Source organism: Oncorhynchus masou, chromosome 15 (assembly GCF_036934945.1).
Source record: "Oncorhynchus masou masou isolate Uvic2021 chromosome 15, UVic_Omas_1.1, whole genome shotgun sequence".
Lineage (NCBI taxonomy): Eukaryota > Metazoa > Chordata > Actinopteri > Salmoniformes > Salmonidae > Oncorhynchus > Oncorhynchus masou.
Genome location: NC_088226.1, coordinates 72,444,916 through 72,466,033, shown reverse-complemented (window position 1 = coordinate 72,466,033; position 21,118 = coordinate 72,444,916). Strand labels below are relative to the sequence as shown.

At 46.4% G+C, this 21,118-nt stretch overlaps 1 protein-coding gene across 1 annotated transcript in view; it reads left to right on the top strand.

Moving 5' to 3' along the window:
- iqch (IQ motif containing H) overlaps nucleotides 1-21,118 on the top strand; it is a 213,408-nt gene that overhangs the window by 41,186 nt on the left and 151,104 nt on the right. The window contains exons 6-9 of the mRNA XM_064990331.1: nucleotides 7,009-7,126; nucleotides 14,586-14,705; nucleotides 16,863-17,065; nucleotides 20,168-20,389. Of these exons, the coding sequence (XP_064846403.1) occupies nucleotides 7,009-7,126; nucleotides 14,586-14,705; nucleotides 16,863-17,065; nucleotides 20,168-20,389 (663 nt within the window). The remainder of the gene's footprint in view (nucleotides 1-7,008; nucleotides 7,127-14,585; nucleotides 14,706-16,862; nucleotides 17,066-20,167; nucleotides 20,390-21,118) is intronic.

Here is a 21,118-nt window from a genome sequence, read left to right as displayed (position 1 = left end):
TCACAGGGAGGGACTAATGTCTACTGTATCACAGGGAGAGACTAATGTCTACTGTTACACTTGGAGGGACTAATGTCTACTGTATCACAGGGAGAGACTAATGTCTACTGTATCACAGGGAGGGACTAATGTCTACTGTATCACAGGGAGAGACTAATGTCTACTGTTACACTTGGAGGGACTAATGTCTACTGTATCACAGGGAGAGACTAATGTCTACTGTATCACAGGGAGAGACTAATGTCTACTGTTACACTTGGAGGGACTAATGTCTACTGTATCACAGGGAGGGACTAATGTCTACTGTATCACAGGGAGAGACTAATGTCTACTGTATCACAGGGAGAGACTAATGTCTACTGTATCACAGAGAGGGACTAATGTCTACTGTATCACAGGGAGGGACTAATGTCTACTGTATCACAGGGAGAGACTAATGTCTACTGTATCACAGGGAGAGACTAATGTCTACTGTATCACAGGGAGGGACTAATGTCTACTGTATCACAGGGAGGGACTAATGTCTACTGTATCACAGGGAGGGACTAATGTCTACTGTTACACAGGGAGGGACTAATGTCTACTGTTACACAGGGAGGGACTAATGTCTACTGTATCACAGGGAGGGACTAATGTCTACTGTTACACAGGGAGTGACTAATGTCTACTGTTACTCAGGGAGGGACTAATGTCTACTGTATCACAGGGAGGGACTAATGTCTACTGTATCAGAGGGAGGGACTAATGTCTACTGTTACACAGGGAGGGACTAATGTCTACTGTATCACTGGGAGGGACTAATGTCTACTGTTACACAGGGAGGGACTAATGTCTACTGTATCACAGGGAGAGACTAATGTCTACTGTATCACAGCGAGGGACTAATGTCTACTGTATCACAGGGAGGGACTAATGTCTACTGTATCACAGGGAGGGACTAATGTCTACTGTATCACAGGGAGAGACTAATGTCTACTGTATCACAGGGAGGGACTAATGTCTACTTTATCAAAGGGAGAGACTAATGTCTACTGTATCACAGGGAGAGACTAATGTCTACTGTATCACAGGGAGAGACTAATGTCTACTGTATCACAGGGAGAGACTAATGTCTACTGTATCACTGGGAGGGACTAATGTCTACTGTTACACAGGGAGGGACTAATGTCTACTGTATCACAGGGAGGGACTAATGTCTACTGTTACACAGGGAGTGACTAATGTCTACTGTTACTCAGGGAGGGACTAATGTCTACTGTATCACAGGGAGGGACTAATGTCTACTGTATCAGAGGGAGGGACTAATGTCTACTGTTACACAGGGAGGGACTAATGTCTACTGTATCACTGGGAGGGACTAATGTCTACTGTTACACAGGGAGGGACTAATGTCTACTGTATCACAGGGAGAGACTAATGTCTACTGTATCACAGGGAGGGACTAATGTCTACTGTATCACAGGGAGGGACTAATGTCTACTGTATCACAGGGAGGGACTAATGTCTACTGTATCACAGGGAGGGACTAATGTCTACTGTTACACAGGGAGGGACTAATGTCTACTGTATCACAGGGAGAGACTAATGTCTACTGTATCACAGGGAGGGACTAATGTCTACTTTATCAAAGGGAGAGACTAATGTCTACTGTATCACAGGGAGAGACTAATGTCTACTGTATCACAGGGAGAGACTAATGTCTACTGTATCACAGGGAGGGACTAATGTCTACTGTTACACAGGGCGGGACTAATGTCTACTGTATCACAGGGAGGGACTAATGTCTACTGTTTCACAGGGAGAGACTAATGTCTACTGTATCACAGGGAGAGACTAATGTCTACTGTATCACAGGGAGGGACTAATGTCTACTGTATCACAGGGAGAGACTAATGTCTACTGTTACACTTGGAGGGACTAATGTCTACTGTATCACAGGGAGAGACTAATGTCTACTGTATCACAGGGAGGGACTAATGTCTACTGTATCACAGGGAGAGACTAATGTCTACTGTATCACTGGGAGGGACTAATGTCTACTGTTACACAGGGAGGGACTAATGTCTACTGTATCACAGGGAGAGACTAATGTCTACTGTTACACAGGGAGGGACTAATGTCTACTGTATCACAGGGAGAGACTAATGTCTACTGTATCACAGGGAGGGACTAATGTCTACTTTATCAAAGGGAGAGACTAATGTCTACTGTATCACAGGGAGAGACTAATGTCTACTGTATCACAGGGAGAGACTAATGTCTACTGTATCACAGGGAGAGACTAATGTCTACTGTATCACAGGGAGGGACTAATGTCTACTGTTACACAGGGCGGGACTAATGTCTACTGTATCACAGGGAGGGACTAATGTCTACTGTATCACAGGGAGAGACTAATGTCTACTGTATCACAGGGAGATACTAATGTCTTCTGTATCACAGGGAGGGACTAATGTCTACTGTATCACAGGGAGGGACTAATGTCTACTGTATCACAGGGAGGGACTAATGTCTACTGTATCACAGGGAGGGACTAATGTCTACTTTATCAAAGGGAGAGACTAATGTCTACTGTATCACAGGGAGAGACTAATGTCTACTGTATCACAGGGAGAGACTAATGTCTACTGTATCACAGGGAGAGACTAATGTCTACTGTATCACAGGGAGGGACTAATGTCTACTGTTACACAGGGCGGGACTAATGTCTACTGTATCACAGGGAGGGACTAATGTCTACTGTATCACAGGGAGAGACTAATGTCTACTGTATCACAGGGAGATACTAATGTCTACTGTATCACAGGGAGGGACTAATGTCTACTGTATCACAGGGAGGGACTAATGTCTACTGTATCACAGGGAGGGACTAATGTCTACTGTTACACAGGGAGGGACTAATGTCTACTGTTACACAGGGAGGGACTAATGTCTACTGTATCACAGGGAGGGACTAATGTCTACTGTTACACAGGGAGTGACTAATGTCTACTGTTACTCAGGGAGGGACTAATGTCTACTGTATCACTGGGAGGGACTAATGTCTACTGTTACACAGGGAGGGACTAATGTCTACTGTATCACAGGGAGAGACTAATGTCTACTGTATCACAGGGAGGGACTAATGTCTACTGTATCACAGGGAGGGACTAATGTCTACTGTATCACAGGGAGGGACTAATGTCTACTGTATCACAGGGAGGGACTAATGTCTACTGTTACACAGGGAGGGACTAATGTCTACTGTATCACAGGGAGAGACTAATGTCTACTGTATCACAGGGAGGGACTAATGTCTACTTTATCAAAGGGAGAGACTAATGTCTACTGTATCACAGGGAGAGACTAATGTCTACTGTATCACAGGGAGAGACTAATGTCTACTGTATCACAGGGAGAGACTAATGTCTACTGTATCACAGGGAGGGACTAATGTCTACTGTTACACAGGGCGGGACTAATGTCTACTGTATCACAGGGAGGGACTAATGTCTACTGTTTCACATGGAGAGACTAATGTCTACTGTATCACAGGGAGAGACTAATGTCTACTGTATCACAAGGAGGGACTAATGTCTACTGTATCACAGGGAGAGACTAATGTCTACTGTTACACTTGGAGGGACTAATGTCTACTGTATCACAGGGAGAGACTAATGTCTACTGTATCACAGGGAGGGACTAATGTCTACTGTATCACAGGGAGGGACTAATGTCTACTGTATCACAGGGAGAGACTAATGTCTACTGTATCACAGGGAGGGACTAATGTCTACTGTATCACAGGGAGGGACTAATGTCTACTGTATCACAGGGAGAGACTAATGTCTACTGTATCACAGGGAGAGACTAATGTCTACTGTATCACAGGGAGGGACTAATGTCTACTGTATCACAGGGAGAGACTAATGTCTACTGTTACACAGGGAGAGACTAATGTCTACTGTATCACAGGGAGAGACTAATGTCTACTGTATCACAGGGAGGGACTAATGTCTACTGTATCACAGGGAGAGACTAATGTCTACTGTATCACAGGGAGGGACTAATGTCTACTGTTACACAGGGAGGGACTAATGTCTACTGTATCAGAGGGAGGGACTAATGACTACTGTATCACAGGGAGGGACTAATGACTACTGTATCACAGGGAGAGGCTAATGTCTACTGTATCACAGGGAGGGACTAATGTCTACTGTTACACAGGGAGGGACTAATGTCTACTGTATCACAGGGAGGGACTAATGTCTACTGTATCACAGGGAGAGACTAATGTCTACTGTATCACAGGGAGGGACTAATGTCTACTGTTACACAGGGAGGGACTAATGTCTACTGTATCACAGGGAGAGACTAATGTCTACTGTTACACAGGGAGGGACTAATGTCTACTGTATCACAGGGAGGGACTAATGTCTACTGTTACACAGGGAGGGACTAATGTCTACTGTATCAGAGGGAGGGACTAATGTCTACTGTTACACAGGGAGGGACTAATGTCTACTGTATCAGAGGGAGGGACTAATGTCTACTGTTACACAGGGAGGGACTAATGTCTACTGTATCAGAGGGAGGGACTAATGTCTACTGTTACACAGGGAGGGACTAATGGCTACTGTATCACAGGGAGAGACTAATGTCTACTGTATCAGAGGGAGGGACTAATGTCTACTGTTACACAGGGAGGGACTAATGTCTACTGTATCACAGGGAGAGACTAATGTCTACTGTATCACAGGGAGGGACTAATGTCTACTGTATCACAGGGAGGGACTAATGTCTACTGTATCACAGGGAGAGACTAATGTCTACTGTATCACAGGGAGAGACTAATGTCTACTGTATCACAGGGAGAGACTAATGTCTACTGTATCACAGGGAGGGACTAATGACTACTGTATCACAGGGAGGGACTAATGTCTACTGTTACACAGGGAGGGACTAATGTCTACTGTATCACAGGGAGGGACTAATGTCTACTGTTACACAGGGAGGGACTAATGTCTACTGTATCACAGGGAGGGACTAATGACTACTGTATCACAGGGAGGGACTAATGTCTACTATTACACAGGGAGGGACTAATGTCTACTGTTACACAGGGAGAGACTAATGTCTACTGTTACACAGGGAGGGACTAATGTCTACTGTTACACTTGGAGGGACTAATGTCTACTGTATCACAGGGAGGGACTAATGTCTACTGTATCACAGGGAGAGACTAATGTCTACTGTATCACAGGGAGGGACTAATGTCTACTGTATCACAGGGAGGGACTAATGTCTACTGTATCACAGGGAGGGACTAATGTCTACTGTATCACAGGGAGGGACTAATGTCTACTGTTACACAGGGAGGGACTAATGTCTACTGTATCACAGGGAGAGACTAATGTCTACTGTATCACAGGGAGGGACTAATGTCTACTGTTACACAGGGAGAGACTAATGTCTACTGTTACACAGGGAGAGACTAATGACTACTGTTACACAGGGAGAGACTAATGACTACTGTTACACAGGGAGGGACTAATGTCTACTGTTACACAGGGAGAGACTAATGACTACTGTTACACAGGGAGAGACTAATGTCTACTGTATCACAGGGAGGGACTAATGTCTACTGTTACACAGGGAGGGACTAATGTCTACTGTTACACAGGGAGAGACTAATGTCTACTGTTACACAGGGAGGGACTAATGTCTACTGTTACACTTGGAGGGACTAATGTCTACTGTATCACAGGGAGGGACTAATGTCTACTGTATCACAGGGAGAGACTAATGTCTACTGTATCACAGGGAGGGACTAATGTCTACTGTATCACAGGGAGGGACTAATGTCTACTGTATCACAGGGAGAGACTAATGTCTACTGTATCACAGGGAGGGACTAATGTCTACTGTTACACAGGGAGGGACTAATGTCTACTGTATCACAGGGAGGGACTAATGTCTACTGTATCACAGGGAGGGACTAATGTCTACTGTTACACATGGAGGGACTAATGACTACTGTTACACAGGGAGAGACTAATGTCTACTGTTACACAGGGATGGACTAATGTCTACTGTATCACAGGGAGGGACTAATGTCTACTGTTACACATGGAGGGACTAATGTCTACTGTATCACATGGAGGGACTAATGTCTACTGTATCACAGGGAGGGACTAATGTCTACTGTATCACAGGGAGGGACTAATGTCTACTGTTACACAGGGAGAGACTAATGTCTACTGTTACACAGGGAGAGACTAATGTCTACTGTTACACAGGGAGGGACTAATGTCTACTGTATCACAGGGAGAGACTAATGTCTACTGTATCACAGGGAGGGACTAATGTCTACTGTATCACAGGGAGGGACTAATGTCTACTGTTACACAGGGAGGGACTAATGTCTACTGTATCACAGGGAGAGACTAATGTCTACTGTATCACAGGGAGGGACTAATGTCTACTGTTACACAGGGAGAGACTAATGTCTACTGTTACACAGGGAGAGACTAATGACTACTGTTACACAGGGAGAGACTAATGACTACTGTTACACAGGGAGGGACTAATGTCTACTGTTACACAGGGAGAGACTAATGTCTACTGTATCACAGGGAGGGACTAATGTCTACTGTATCACAGGGAGGGACTAATGTCTACTGTTACACAGGGAGGGACTACTGTCTACTGTATCACAGGGAGGGACTAATGTCTACTGTATCACAGGGAGAGACTAATGTCTACTGTATCACAGGGAGTGACTAATGTCTACTGTATCACAGGGAGGGACTAATGTCTACTTGGATGATACAGGGAGGGACTAATGTCTACTTGGATGATTTGGGCATATGCTCTCATTTAGTCTACTTCAGTTATCTGTGATGCCATATTTTTGCAAAATACACCTGAAGAATCTGGACATACATAGCCAGCCCGCCATCACCTCTCTCAAGAAAACGTCTTAGTCAATAATAAAATGGAAAACATTGCCTTTGTTCTCGTCTCCAGGGGCCCACTCAAAGGGTAGTGACTGGTCCCACGGTGGGCAGTCTGGCCATCGTGCCAGGAGGAGCATGCAACAACCTGTACCTGCTACCACCTCTGTCTGAAGAAGACATGACAGCAGGTGATCATATACACACACCACTATCATTATCGTAGTCACATTATCACTATAACAATATCATTATCCCAACCACACACCACTATCATTATCGTAGTCGCATTATCACTATAACAATATCATTATCCCAACCACACACCACTATCATGATCGTAGTCACATTATCACTATAACAATATCATTATCCCAACCACACACCACTATCATTATCGTAGTCGCATTATCACTATAACACTATCATTATCCCAACCACACTATCATTATCCCAACCACACACCACTATCATTATCGTAGTCACATTATCACTTTAACAATATCATTATCCCAACCACACACCACTATCATTGTTGTATTCGCATTATCACTATAACACTATCATTATCCCAACCACACTATCATTATCCCAACCACACTACCACTACCATTATTGTAGTCGCATTATCCCAACCACACCACCACTATCCCAACCACACTACCACTATCATTATCCCAACCACACTATCATTATAGCACATTATCACTATAGCACTATCATAATCCAACCACACACGCCTATCATTATCCCAACCGTACCACCACTATCATTATCCCAACCACACTCGCATTATCCAAACCACATTACCACTATCATTATTCCAACCACATTACCAAAATCATTATCCCAACCACACCACCACTATCATTATCCCAACCACACCACCACAATCATTATCCCAACCACACTACCACTATCATTATCCCAACCACACTACCAATATCATTATCCCAACCACACTACCACTATCATTATCCCAACCACACTACCACTATCATTATCCCAACCACACTACCACCACTATCATTATCCCAACCACACTATCACTATCATTATCCCAACCACACCACCACCACTATCATTATCCCAACCACACCACCAATATCATTATCCCAACCACACCACTATCATTATCCCAACCACACCACCAATATCATTATCCCAACCACACTATCAATATCATTATCCCAACCACACTACCAATATCATTATCCCAACCACACTACCACTATCATTATCCCAACCACACCACAAATATCATTATCCCAACCACACTACCACTATCATTATCCCAACCACACTACCACTATCATTATCCCAATCACACTACCAATATCATTATCCCAACCACATGATCATTATTACAACCACACTATCACTATTGTTATCCCAACCTTACTACCACTATCATTATCCCAACCACACTATCATTATAGCACATTATCACTATAGCACTATCATAATCCCAACCACACACCCCTATCATTATCCCAACCGTACCACCACTATCATTATCCCAACCACACTTGCATTATCCAAACCACATTACCAATATCATTATTCCAACCACATTACCACTATCATTATCCCAACCACACCACCAATATCATTATCCCAACCACACCATCAATATCATTATCTCAACCACACCACCAGCACTATCATTATCCCAACCACACTACCAATATCATTATCCCAACCACACTACCACTATCATTATCCCAACCACACTACCAATATCATTATCCCAATCACACTACCAATATCATTATCCCAATCACACTACCAATATCATTATCCCAACCACACCACCAATATCATTATCCCAACCACACTACCAATATCATTATCCCAACCACACCACCAATATCATTATCCCAACCACACCACCACCACTATCATTATCCCAACCACACTAACAATATCATTATCCCAACCACACCACCAATATCATTATCCCAACCACACTACCACTATCATTATCCCAATCCCAATCACACCACCAATATCATTATCCCAATCACACCACCAATATCATTATCCCAACCACACCACCAATATCATTATCCCAACCACACCACCACAATCATTATCCCAACCACACCACCAATATCATTATCCCAACCACACCACCAATATCATTATCCCAACCACACCACTACCACTATCATTATCCCAACCACACCACCACCACTATCATTATCCCAACCACACTACCAATATCATTATCCCAACCACACCACCAATATCATTATCCCAACCACACTACCAATATCATTATCCCAACCACACCACCAATATCATTATCCCAACCACACTACCAATATCATTATCCCAACCACACTACCAATATCATTATCCCAACCACACTACCACAATCATTATCCCAACCACACCACTACCACTATCATTATCCCAACCACACCACCAATATCATTATCCCAACCACACTACCACTATCATTATCCCAACCACACTACCACTATCATTATCCCAACCACACTACCAATACCATTATCCCAACCACACTACCACTATCATTATCCCAACCACACCACCAATATCCTTATCCCAACCACACTACCACTATCATTATCCCAACCACACTACCACTATCATTATCCCAACCACACCACCAATATCATTATCCCAACCACACCACCAATATCATTATCCCAACCACACTACCAATATCATTATCCCAACCACACCACCAATATCATTATCCCAACCACACTACCAATATCATTATCCCAACCACACTACCAATATCATTATCCCAACCACACCACTACCACTATCATTATCCCAACCACACCACCAATATCATTATCCCAACCACACTACCACTATCATTATCCCAACCACACTACCACTATCATTATCCCAACCACACTACCAATACCATTATCCCAACCACACTACCACTATCATTATCCCAACCACACCACCAATATCATTATCCCAACCACACTACCACTATCATTATCCCAACCACACTACCACTATCATTATCCCAACCACACTACCACAATCATTATCCCAACCACACCACCAATATCATTATCCCAACCACACTACCACTATCATTATCCCAACCACACTACCAATATCATTATCCCAATCCCAATCACACTACCACTATCATTATCCCAACCACACCACCAATATCATTATCCCAACCACACCACCACCACTATCATTATCCCAACCACACTACCAATATCATTATCCCAACCACACTACCACTATCATTATCCCAACCACACCACCAATATCATTATCCCAACCACACCACCACCACTATCATTATCCCAACCACACCACCACTATCATTATCCCAACCACACCACCACTATCATTATCCCAACCACACCACCACTATCATTATCCCAACCACACCACCAATATCATTATCCCAACCACACTACCACTATCATTATCCCAACCACACTACCACTATCATTATCCCAACCACACCACCAATATCATTATCCCAACCACACCACCAATATCATTATCCCAACCACACTACCAATATCATTATCCCAACCACACCACCAATATCATTATCCCAACCACACTACCAATATCATTATCCCAACCACACTACCAATATCATTATCCCAACCACACCACTACCACTATCATTATCCCAACCACACCACCAATATCATTATCCCAACCACACTACCACTATCATTATCCCAACCACACTACCACTATCATTATCCCAACCACACTACCAATACCATTATCCCAACCACACTACCACTATCATTATCCCAACCACACCACCAATATCATTATCCCAACCACACTACCACTATCATTATCCCAACCACACTACCACTATCATTATCCCAACCACACTACCACAATCATTATCCCAACCACACCACCAATATCATTATCCCAACCACACTACCACTATCATTATCCCAACCACACTACCAATATCATTATCCCAATCCCAATCACACTACCACTATCATTATCCCAACCACACCACCAATATCATTATCCCAACCACACCACCACCACTATCATTATCCCAACCACACTACCAATATCATTATCCCAACCACACTACCACTATCATTATCCCAACCACACCACCAATATCATTATCCCAACCACACCACCACCACTATCATTATCCCAACCACACCACCACTATCATTATCCCAACCACACCACCACTATCATTATCCCAACCACACCACCACTATCATTATCCCAACCACACCACCACTATCATTATCCCAACCACACCACCACTATCATTATCCCAATCACACCACCAATATCATTATCCCAACCACACCACCAATATCATTATCCCAACCACACCACCACCACTATCATTATCCCAACCACACCACCACTATCATTATCTCAACCACACCACCAATATCATTATCCCAACCACACTACCACTATCATTATCCCAACCACACTACCAATATCATTATCCCAACCACACCACCAATATCATTATCCCAACCACACCACCACCACTATCATTATCCCAACCACACCACCACCACTATCATTATCCCAATCCCAATCACACTACCACTATCATTATCCCAACCACACCACCAATATCATTATCCCAACCACACCACCACCACTATCATTATCCCAACCACACTACCAATATCATTATCCCAACCACACTACCACTATCATTATCCCAACCACACCACCACTATCATTATCCCAACCACACCACCACCAATATCATTATCCCAACCACACCACCACTATCATTATCCCAACCACACCACCACCACTATCATTATCCCAACCACACTACCAATATCATTATCCCAACCTCACCACCACTATCATTATCACAACCACACCACCACTATCATTATCCCAACCACACCACCAATATCATTATCCCAACCACACCACCACCACTATCATTATCCCAACCACACCACCAATATCATTATCCCAACCACACCACCACCACTATCATTATCCCAACCACACTACCAATATCATTATCCCAACCACACTACCATTATCATTATCCCAACCACACCACCAATATCATTATCCCAACCACACCACCAATATCATTATCCCAACCACACCACCGCTATCATTATCCCAACCACACCACCAATATCATTATCCCAACCACACTACCACTATCATTATCCCAACCACACTACCACTATCATTATCCCAACCACACCACCAATATCATTATCCCAACCACACTACCAATATCATTATCCCAACCACACCACCAATATCATTATCCCAACCACACCACCAATATCATTATCCCAACCACACTACCACTATCATTATCCCAACCACACCACCAATATCATTATCCCAACCACACTACCACTATCATTATCCCAACCACACCACCACCAATATCATTATCCCAACCACACCACCAATATCATTATCCCAACCACATGATCATCATTACAACCTCACTACCGCTATCATTATCCCAACCTCACTATCATTCACAGCCGCACTATCATTATCGCATCCACACAATCATTATCCCAACCTCACTATCATTCACAGCCGCACTATCATTATCGCAGCCACACAATCATTATCACAACCTCACTATCATTATCATTAAATCACCCCCGCTATCATTATCACAGCCCCACTATCATTATCACAACCTCACTATCATTCACAGCCGCACTATCATTATCGTAGCCACACAATCATTATCACAACCTCACTATCATTATCACAACCTCACTATCATTATCACAACCCCACTATCATTATCACAACCTCACTATCATTATCACAGCCCCACTATCATTATCACAACCTCACTATCATTATCGCAGCCAACCGATCATTATCATTAAATCACCCCCGCTATCATTATCACAACCTCACTATCATTCACAGCCCCACTCATTATCACAACCTCACTATCATTATCACAACCTCACTATCATTATCACATCCCCTCTATCATTATCACAGCCCCACTATCATTATCACAGCCCCACTATCATTATCACAACCTCACTATCATTATCGCAGCCAAACGATCATTATCATTAAATCACCCCCGCTATCATTATCACAACCTCACTATCATTCACAGCCCCACTCATTATCACAACCTCACTATCATTATCACATCCCCTCTATCATTATCACAGCCCCACTATCATTATCACAGCCCCACTGTCATTATCACAGCCCCACTATCATTATCACAGCCCCACTGTCATTATCACATCCCCACTATCATTATCACAGCCCCACTATCATTATCACAGCCCCACTATCATTATCACAACCTCACTATCATTATCACAGCCCCACTGTCATTATCACAGCCCCACTGTCATTATCACAGCCCCACTATCATTATCACAGCCCCACTATCATTATCACAGCCCCACTATCATTATCACAGCCCCACTATCATTATCACAGTTATTTTGTTGCGGTGTTCAGTTTATTAAATATCATGAACGCCTGCCACGCTGCACCTTGGTCTCCTTCTTCAACCCACGAGAGTCATTACACTATCACTATCATTATCACAGCTCCACTATCATTATCACAGCCGCACTATCATTATCGCAACCAAATGATCATTATCATTAAATCACCCCCGCTATCATTATCGCAGCCCCACTATCATTATCACAGCCACACTATCATTATAGTTATCGCAGCCCCACTATCATTATCGCAGCCCCGCTATCATTATCACAGCTCCACTATCGTTATCATAGCCACACTATCATTATCATTATCGCAGCCCCACTAGCGTTATCACAGCCCCACTATCATTATCATAGCCCCACTATCATTATCACAGTCACACTATCATTATCGTTATCGCAGCCCCACTACCATTATCACAGCCCCACTATCATTATCACAGCCACACTATCATTATCATTATCACAGCCCCACTATCATTATCACAGCCACACTATCAGTATCATTCACGCAGCCACACGATCATTATCACAGCCCCACTATCATTATCGCAGCCCCACTATCATTATCACACCCCCACTATCATTATCACAGCCCCACTATCATTATCACAGCCCCACTATCATTATCATTATCGCAGCCACACTATCATTATCATTATCACAGCCCCACTATCATTATCACAGCCACACTATCACTATCATTATCACACCCCCTCTATCATTATCACAGCCACGCTATCATTATCATTTTCACAGCCCCACTATCATTATCACAGCCACACTATCATTATCATTATCACAGCCACACGATCATTATCATTATCACAGCCCCACTATCATTATCACAGCCCCACTATCATTATCACAGCCCCACTAGCATTATCACAGCCCCACTATCATTATCACACCCACACTCTCACTATCGGTATCGCAGCCACACTATCATTATCACTATCGTTGTCATATCAGCGCTGCCATTATCACTATCACAGCCACACTATCATTATCATTTTCACAGCCACACGGTCATTATCATAACCGCACCATCATTATCATTGTCGTAACCACATGATCATGATCATTATCTCAGCCAGTCACTGATGGTACAGTCTGCTGTACTGATTGAGGTCACATACGTCGTGCTATCACATTGCCTGTTGCTGTGGTGTTGCAGGCATTGCCAGTCTACTGGAGAAGGGTTTAACCGCCTCAGCCAGAGATCTGTTCTGGACTGCTGTCCGCCCCACGGCTGCTCCGTTACACCGCAGAGAAGAGAGCTGCTCCTCCAAGATGGGTCAGTTCTTCCTCGTTGTTTAAAAAAAAAATGTTTTTCAGTTTTAAGCAGACGCTCTTGGTCCTGGTCACCCCCCCGTGGGAATCAAACCCACAACCCCGGGGCGTTGCAAGAGCCATACTCGAAACACTGACTTAAAACGTCCCGGAGTAGAGTAGGAGTGCTGATCTAGAATCAGTTTTGCCCTTTAGATTATAATGAATACAGTCCCTGCACCTAATCAGTACTGCTCTGTGGGCTCGACGTCAGCAAATAACCAGGGGATTCATACTGCTCTGTGGGCTCGACGCCAGCCAATAGCCAGGGGATTCATACTGCTCTGTGGGCTCGACGTCAGCCAATAGCCAGGGGATTCATACTGCTCTGTGGGCTCGACGCCAGCCAATAGCCAGGGGATTCATACTGCTCTGTGGGCTCGACGCCAGCCAATAGCCAGGGGATTCATACTGCTCTGTGGGCTCGACGCCAGCCAATAGCCAGGGGATTCATACTGCTCTGTGGGCTCGACGCCAGCCAATAGCCAGGGGATTCATACTGCTCTGTGGGCTCGACGTCAGCCAATAGCCAGGGGATTCATACTGCTCTGTGGGCTCGACGTCAGCCAATAGCCAGGGGATTCATACTGCTCTGTGGGCTCGACGTCAGCCAATAGCCAGGGGATTCATACTGCTCTGTGGGCTCGACGTCAGCCAATAGCCAGGGGATTCATACTGCTCTGTGGGCTCGACGCCAGCCAATAGCCAGGGGATTCATACTGCTCTGTGGGCTCGACGCCAGCCAATAGCCAGGGATTCATACTGCTCTGTGGGCTCGACGTCAGCCAATAGCCAGTGGATTCATACTGCTCTGTGGGCTCGACGTCAGCCAATAGCCAGGGGATTCATACTGCTCTGTGGGCTCGACGTCAGCCAATAGCCAGGGGATTCATACTGCTCTGTGGGCTCGACGTCAGCCAATAGCCAGGGGATTCATACTGCTCTGTGGGCTCGACGTCAGCCAATAGCCAGGGGATTCATACTGCTCTGTGGGCTCGACGTCAGCCAATAGCCAGGGGATTCATACTGCTCTGTGGGCTCGACGTCAGCCAATAGCCAGGGGATTCATACTGCTCTGTGGGCTCGACGTCAGCCAATAGCCAGGGGATTCATACTGCTCTGTGGGCTCGACGTCAGCCAATAGCCAGGGTGAGTGTCTACCCTAGCTCTGAGTGTCTGCCCTAGCTCTGAGTGTCTGAGTGTCTGCCCTAGCTCTGAGTGTCTACCTTAGCTCTGAGTGTCTACCCTAGCTCTGAGTGTCTACCCTAGCTCTGAGTGTCTACCCTAGCTCTGAGTGTCTACCCTAGCTCTGAGTGTCTACCCTAGCTCTGAGTGTTTACCCTAGCTCTGAGTGTCTACCCTAGCTCTGAGTGTCTACCCTAGCTCTGAGTGTCTACCCTAGCTCTGAGTGTCTACCCTAGCTCTGAGTGTCTCCACTAGCTCTGAGTGTCTCCACTAGCTCTGAGTGTCTGAGTGTCTCCACTAGCTCTGAGTGTCTGAGTGTCTACCCTAGCTCTGAGTGTCTCCACTAGCTCTGAGTGTCTCCACTAGCTCTGAGTGTCTACCCTAGCTAGCTCTGAGTGTCTACCCTAGCTCTGAGTGTCTACCCTAGCTCTGAGTGTCTCCACTAGCTCTGAGTGTCTGAGTGTCTACCCTAGCTCTGAGTGTCTACCCTAGCTCTGAGTGTCTACCCTAGCTCTGAGTGTCTACCCTAGCTCTGAGTGTCTGAGTGTCTAACCTAGCTCTGAGTGTCTGAGTGTCTACACTAGCTCTGAGTGTCTACCCTAGCTCTGAGTGTCTACCCTAGCTCTGAGTGTCTACACTAGCTCTGAGTGTCTGCCCTAGCTCTGAGTGTCTGCCCTAGCTCTGAGTGTCTGCCCTAGCTCTGAGTGTCTGCCCTAGCTCTGAGTGTCTGCCCTAGCTCTGAGTGTCTACACTAGCTCTGAGTGTCTACCCTAGCTCTGAGTTTACAGGTAGCTTGTAGTTTTGAAGAATATTTTATTTGTAATGGTTATGAAAGGTGGATGTTGCTACTTTATAAATCTACTGGATAAGGAAGTCTGCTACATGACAAACACGTATTTTTTTTAAACAGAATTTAAATAAAATGTTTTCCCCTTAGCCCCGCCAGAGAAAACATCGCGGGGTCAGAAGGAATTGATCTGGGGCAAGGATCCTGGCCCCTCCCACGGTCATGTGGGAGGGGCCAGAGAACGCCCGTCCACCTGGACCATCCACACCCCGCCCACCTCCTCCAGCTCCAAGAGCTCCGAACACAGGCAAATGACCCAGGGAGCCGTCCGGCTTGCACCCCTCAACCCCCAGGTTGGTACCTCCTGTCTCACCCCTCAACCCCCAGGTTGGTACCCCCTGTCTCACCCCTCAACCCTCAGGTTGGTACCTCCTGTCTCACCCCTCAACCCCCAGGTTGGTACCTCCTGTCTCACCCCTCAACCCTCAGGTTGGTACCACCTGTCTCACCCCTCAACCCCCAGGTTGGTACCTCCTGTCTCACCCCTCAACCCTCAGGTTGGTACCTCCTGTCTCACCCCTCAACCCCCAGGTTGGTACCTCCTGTCTCACCCCTCAACCCCCAGGTTGGTACCTCCTGTCTCACCCCTCAACCCCCAGGTTGGTACCTCCTGTCTCACCCCTCAACCCTCAGGTTGGTACCTACTGTCTCACCCCTCAACCCCCAGGTTGGTACCTCCTGTCTCACCCCTCAACCCCCAGGTTGGTACCTCCTGTCTCACCCCTCAACCCTCAGGTTGGTACCTCCTGTCTCACCCCTCAACCCCCAGGTTGGTACCTCCTGTCTCACCCCTCAACCCCCAGGTTGGTACCTCCTGTCTCACCCCTCAACCCCCAGGTTGGTACCTCCTGTCTCACCCATCAACCCTCAGGTTGGTACCTCCTGTCTCACCCCTCAACCCTCAGGTTGGTACCTCCTGTCTCACCCCTCAACCCTCAGGATTGGTACCTCCTGTCTCACCCCTCAACCCCCAGGTTGGTACCACCTGTCTCACCCCTCAACCCCCAGGTTGGTATCACCTGTCTCACCCCTCAACCCCCAGGTTGGTACCTCCTGTCTCACCCCTCAACCCCCAGGTTGGTACCACCTGTCTCACCCCTCAACCCCCAGGTTGGTACCACCTGTCTCACCCCTCAACCCCCAGGTTGGTACCTCCTGTCTCACCCCTCAACCCCCAGGTTGGTACCTCCTGTCTCACCCCTCAACCCCCAGGTTGGTACCTCCTGTCTCACCCCTCAACCCTCAGGTTGGTACCTCCTGTCTCACCCCTCAACCCCCAGGTCGGTACCTCCTGTCTCACCCCTCAACCCTCAGGATTGGTACCTCCTGTCTCACCCCTCAACCCCCAGGTTGGTACCACCTGTCTCACCCCTCAACCCCCAGGTTGGTATCACCTGTCTCACCCCTCAACCCCCAGGTTGGTACCTCCTGTCTCACCCCTCAACCCCCAGGTTGGTACCACCTGTCTCACCCCTCAACCCCCAGGTTGGTACCACCTGTCTCACCCCCTCAACCCCCAGGTTGGTACCTCCTGTCTCACCCCTCAACCCCCAGGTTGGTACCTCCTGTCTCACCCCTCAACCCCCAGGTTGGTACCTCCTGTCTCACCCCTCAACCCTCAGGTTGGTACCTCCTGTCTCACCCCTCAACCCCCAGGTCGGTACCTCCTGTCTCACCCCTCAACCCCCAGGTTGGTACCTCCTGTCTCACCCCTCAACCCCCAGGTTGGTACCTCCTGTCTCACCCCTCAACCCTCAGGTTGGTACCTACTGTCTCACCCCTCAACCCCCAGGTTGGTACCTCCTGTCTCACCCCTCAACCCCCAGGTTGGTACCTCCTGTCTCACCCCTCAACCCTCAGGTTGGTACCTCCTGTCTCACCCCTCAACCCCCAGGTTGGTACCTCCTGTCTCACCCCTCAACCCCCAGGTTGGTACCTCCTGTCTCACCCCTCAACCCCCAGGTTGGTACCTCCTGTCTCACCCATCAACCCTCAGGTTGGTACCTCCTGTCTCACCCCTCAACCCTCAGGTTGGTACCTCCTGTCTCACCCCTCAACCCCCAGGTTGGTACCTCCTGTCTCACCCCTCAACCCCCAGGTTGGTACCTCCTGTCTCACCCCTCAACCCTCAGGGTTGGTACCTCCTGTCTCACCCCTCAACCCCCAGGTTGTTACCACCTGTCTCACCCCTCAACCCCCAGGTTGGTATCACCTGTCTCACCCCTCAACCCCCAGGTTGGTACCTCCTGTCTCACCCCTCAACCCCCAGGTTGGTACCACCTGTCTCACCCCTCCACCCCCAGGTTGGTACCACCTGTCTCACCCCTCAACCCCCAGGTTGGTACCTCCTGTCTCACCCCTCAACCCCCAGGTTGGTACCTCCTGTCTCACCCCTCAACCCCCAGGTTGGTACCTCCTGTCTCACCCCTCAACCCTCAGGTTGGTACTTCCTGTCTCACCCCTCAACCCCCAGGTTGGTACCTCCTGTCTCACCCCTCAACCCTCAGGTTGGTACCTCCTGTCTCACCCCTCAACCCTCAGGTTGGTACCTCCTGTCTCACCCCTCATCCCTCAGGTTGGTACCTCCTGTCTCACCCCTCAACCCCCAGGTTGGTACCTCCTGTCTCACCCCTCAACTTCCAGGTAACTAGCTTGGACCTCGTCTCTTGTGACTAGGGTTGCAAAATTCTACTTTTCACCAGAGCTAGTAAGGAAACTGTCCTTTTAGGAGAAGTAAGCGAGATTTGCTACCACCTCGCAGCAAAACATTTTAGTGGCCCCGCTCTTGATGGTCGAGAGAGAATTTTTTTTGTTTTAAAGTTAATGATCTGCAATTTTGTCATGGGGCGGAGATAATTGTTTTGTAGTTTTACAGCAAGTTTCTTGCAGTTCTACACATTTCACTATTGGGTGGATATAACTTTTTGATGTTTTAAAGCTGATTTCCTGCAATTCTGCACATGTTGTGATGCCATGCCATATTAATATGATATCTGAGTCAGAGTGACTAACTAAACCAATGGGGGTTCCCCTGGAGGTCAGATGTTCAGATGTTCAGATGTTTCGATTGTCAGATGTTCCGATGTTCCGGTGTTCACATGTTCCGATGTTCAGATGTTCCGGTGTTCACATGTTCCGGTGTTCACATGTTCCGGTGTTCACATGTTCCGATGTTCAGATGTTCCGGTGTTCACATGTTCCGATGTTCAGTTGTTCAGATGTTCAGATGTTCCGATGTTCCGATGTTCAGATGTTCAGATGTTATGATGTTCAGATGTTTCGATTGTCAGATGTTCCGATGTTCCGGTGTTCAGATGTTCCGGTGTTCAGATGTTCCGATGTTTCGATGTTTGCTTCTCTCTTCCATAATCCAGTAGTGTTTTGTCTCTCTCCAGTGTCTCCCTGCTCTGGCTTCCATATCCACCAGTAAGTTGTCCTTCACCATCCTGGAGGGCCATATCAACCCTATAGCCCCAGACTTCTGCCGCTTCAAGCAGCACTACTGTCTGTGCTGGGGCCTGCTGGTGGAGCTGTTGTCGGGGCTGGGGAGTCTTCTGAGACGCTATGCTGTCCCCATGGCCAGGGTCGACGGAGAGAGGCTGGTACAGCTGGCACAGGTGGGTGGGGGTGACTGTGTGTGTGTGTGTGTGTGTGTGTGTGTGTGTGTGTGTGTGTGTGTGTGTGTGTGTGTGTGTGTGTGTGTGTGTGTGTGAGCTCTTCTAAGCTGTTGAACTTCGCTCAACTTTACTAGTTTTCCCCTTTACAGAGTTTCCAACGTTTTCTTCTACTGTGGAAGTTGTGAATGAAATCAACATAATGTAATCCAATCTGACTACGTAACATTTAGTCTGCGAATGTATTAACAAGTTTGACAACCTAAGACTTAGTCTGCAAATTTATAAACCAATCTGACTACTTAAAACCTAGTCTGCGAATTTATAAACCAATCTGACTATTTAAAACCTAGTCTGTGAATTTATAAACAAATCTAACTACTTAAAACCTAGTCTGTGAATTTATAACCAATCTGACTACTTAAAACCTAGTCTGCGAATTTATAACCAATCTGACTACTTAAAACCTAGTCTGTGAATTTATAACCAATCTGACTACTTAAAACCTAGTCTGTGAATTTATACCAATCTGACTATTTAAAACCTAGTCTGTGAATTTATAACCAATCTGACTACTTAAAACCTAGTCTGTGAATTTATAACCAATCTGACTACATCGGAGGAGGATACTATTGCGTTGTGGCGAGTAGACGTGCTTGTTTTGAGATCGAAGCACAGGGCTGCACGTGTTCTTATTCTCTAAAACTGTAACTTAAAGCAGCTACAGCCTCA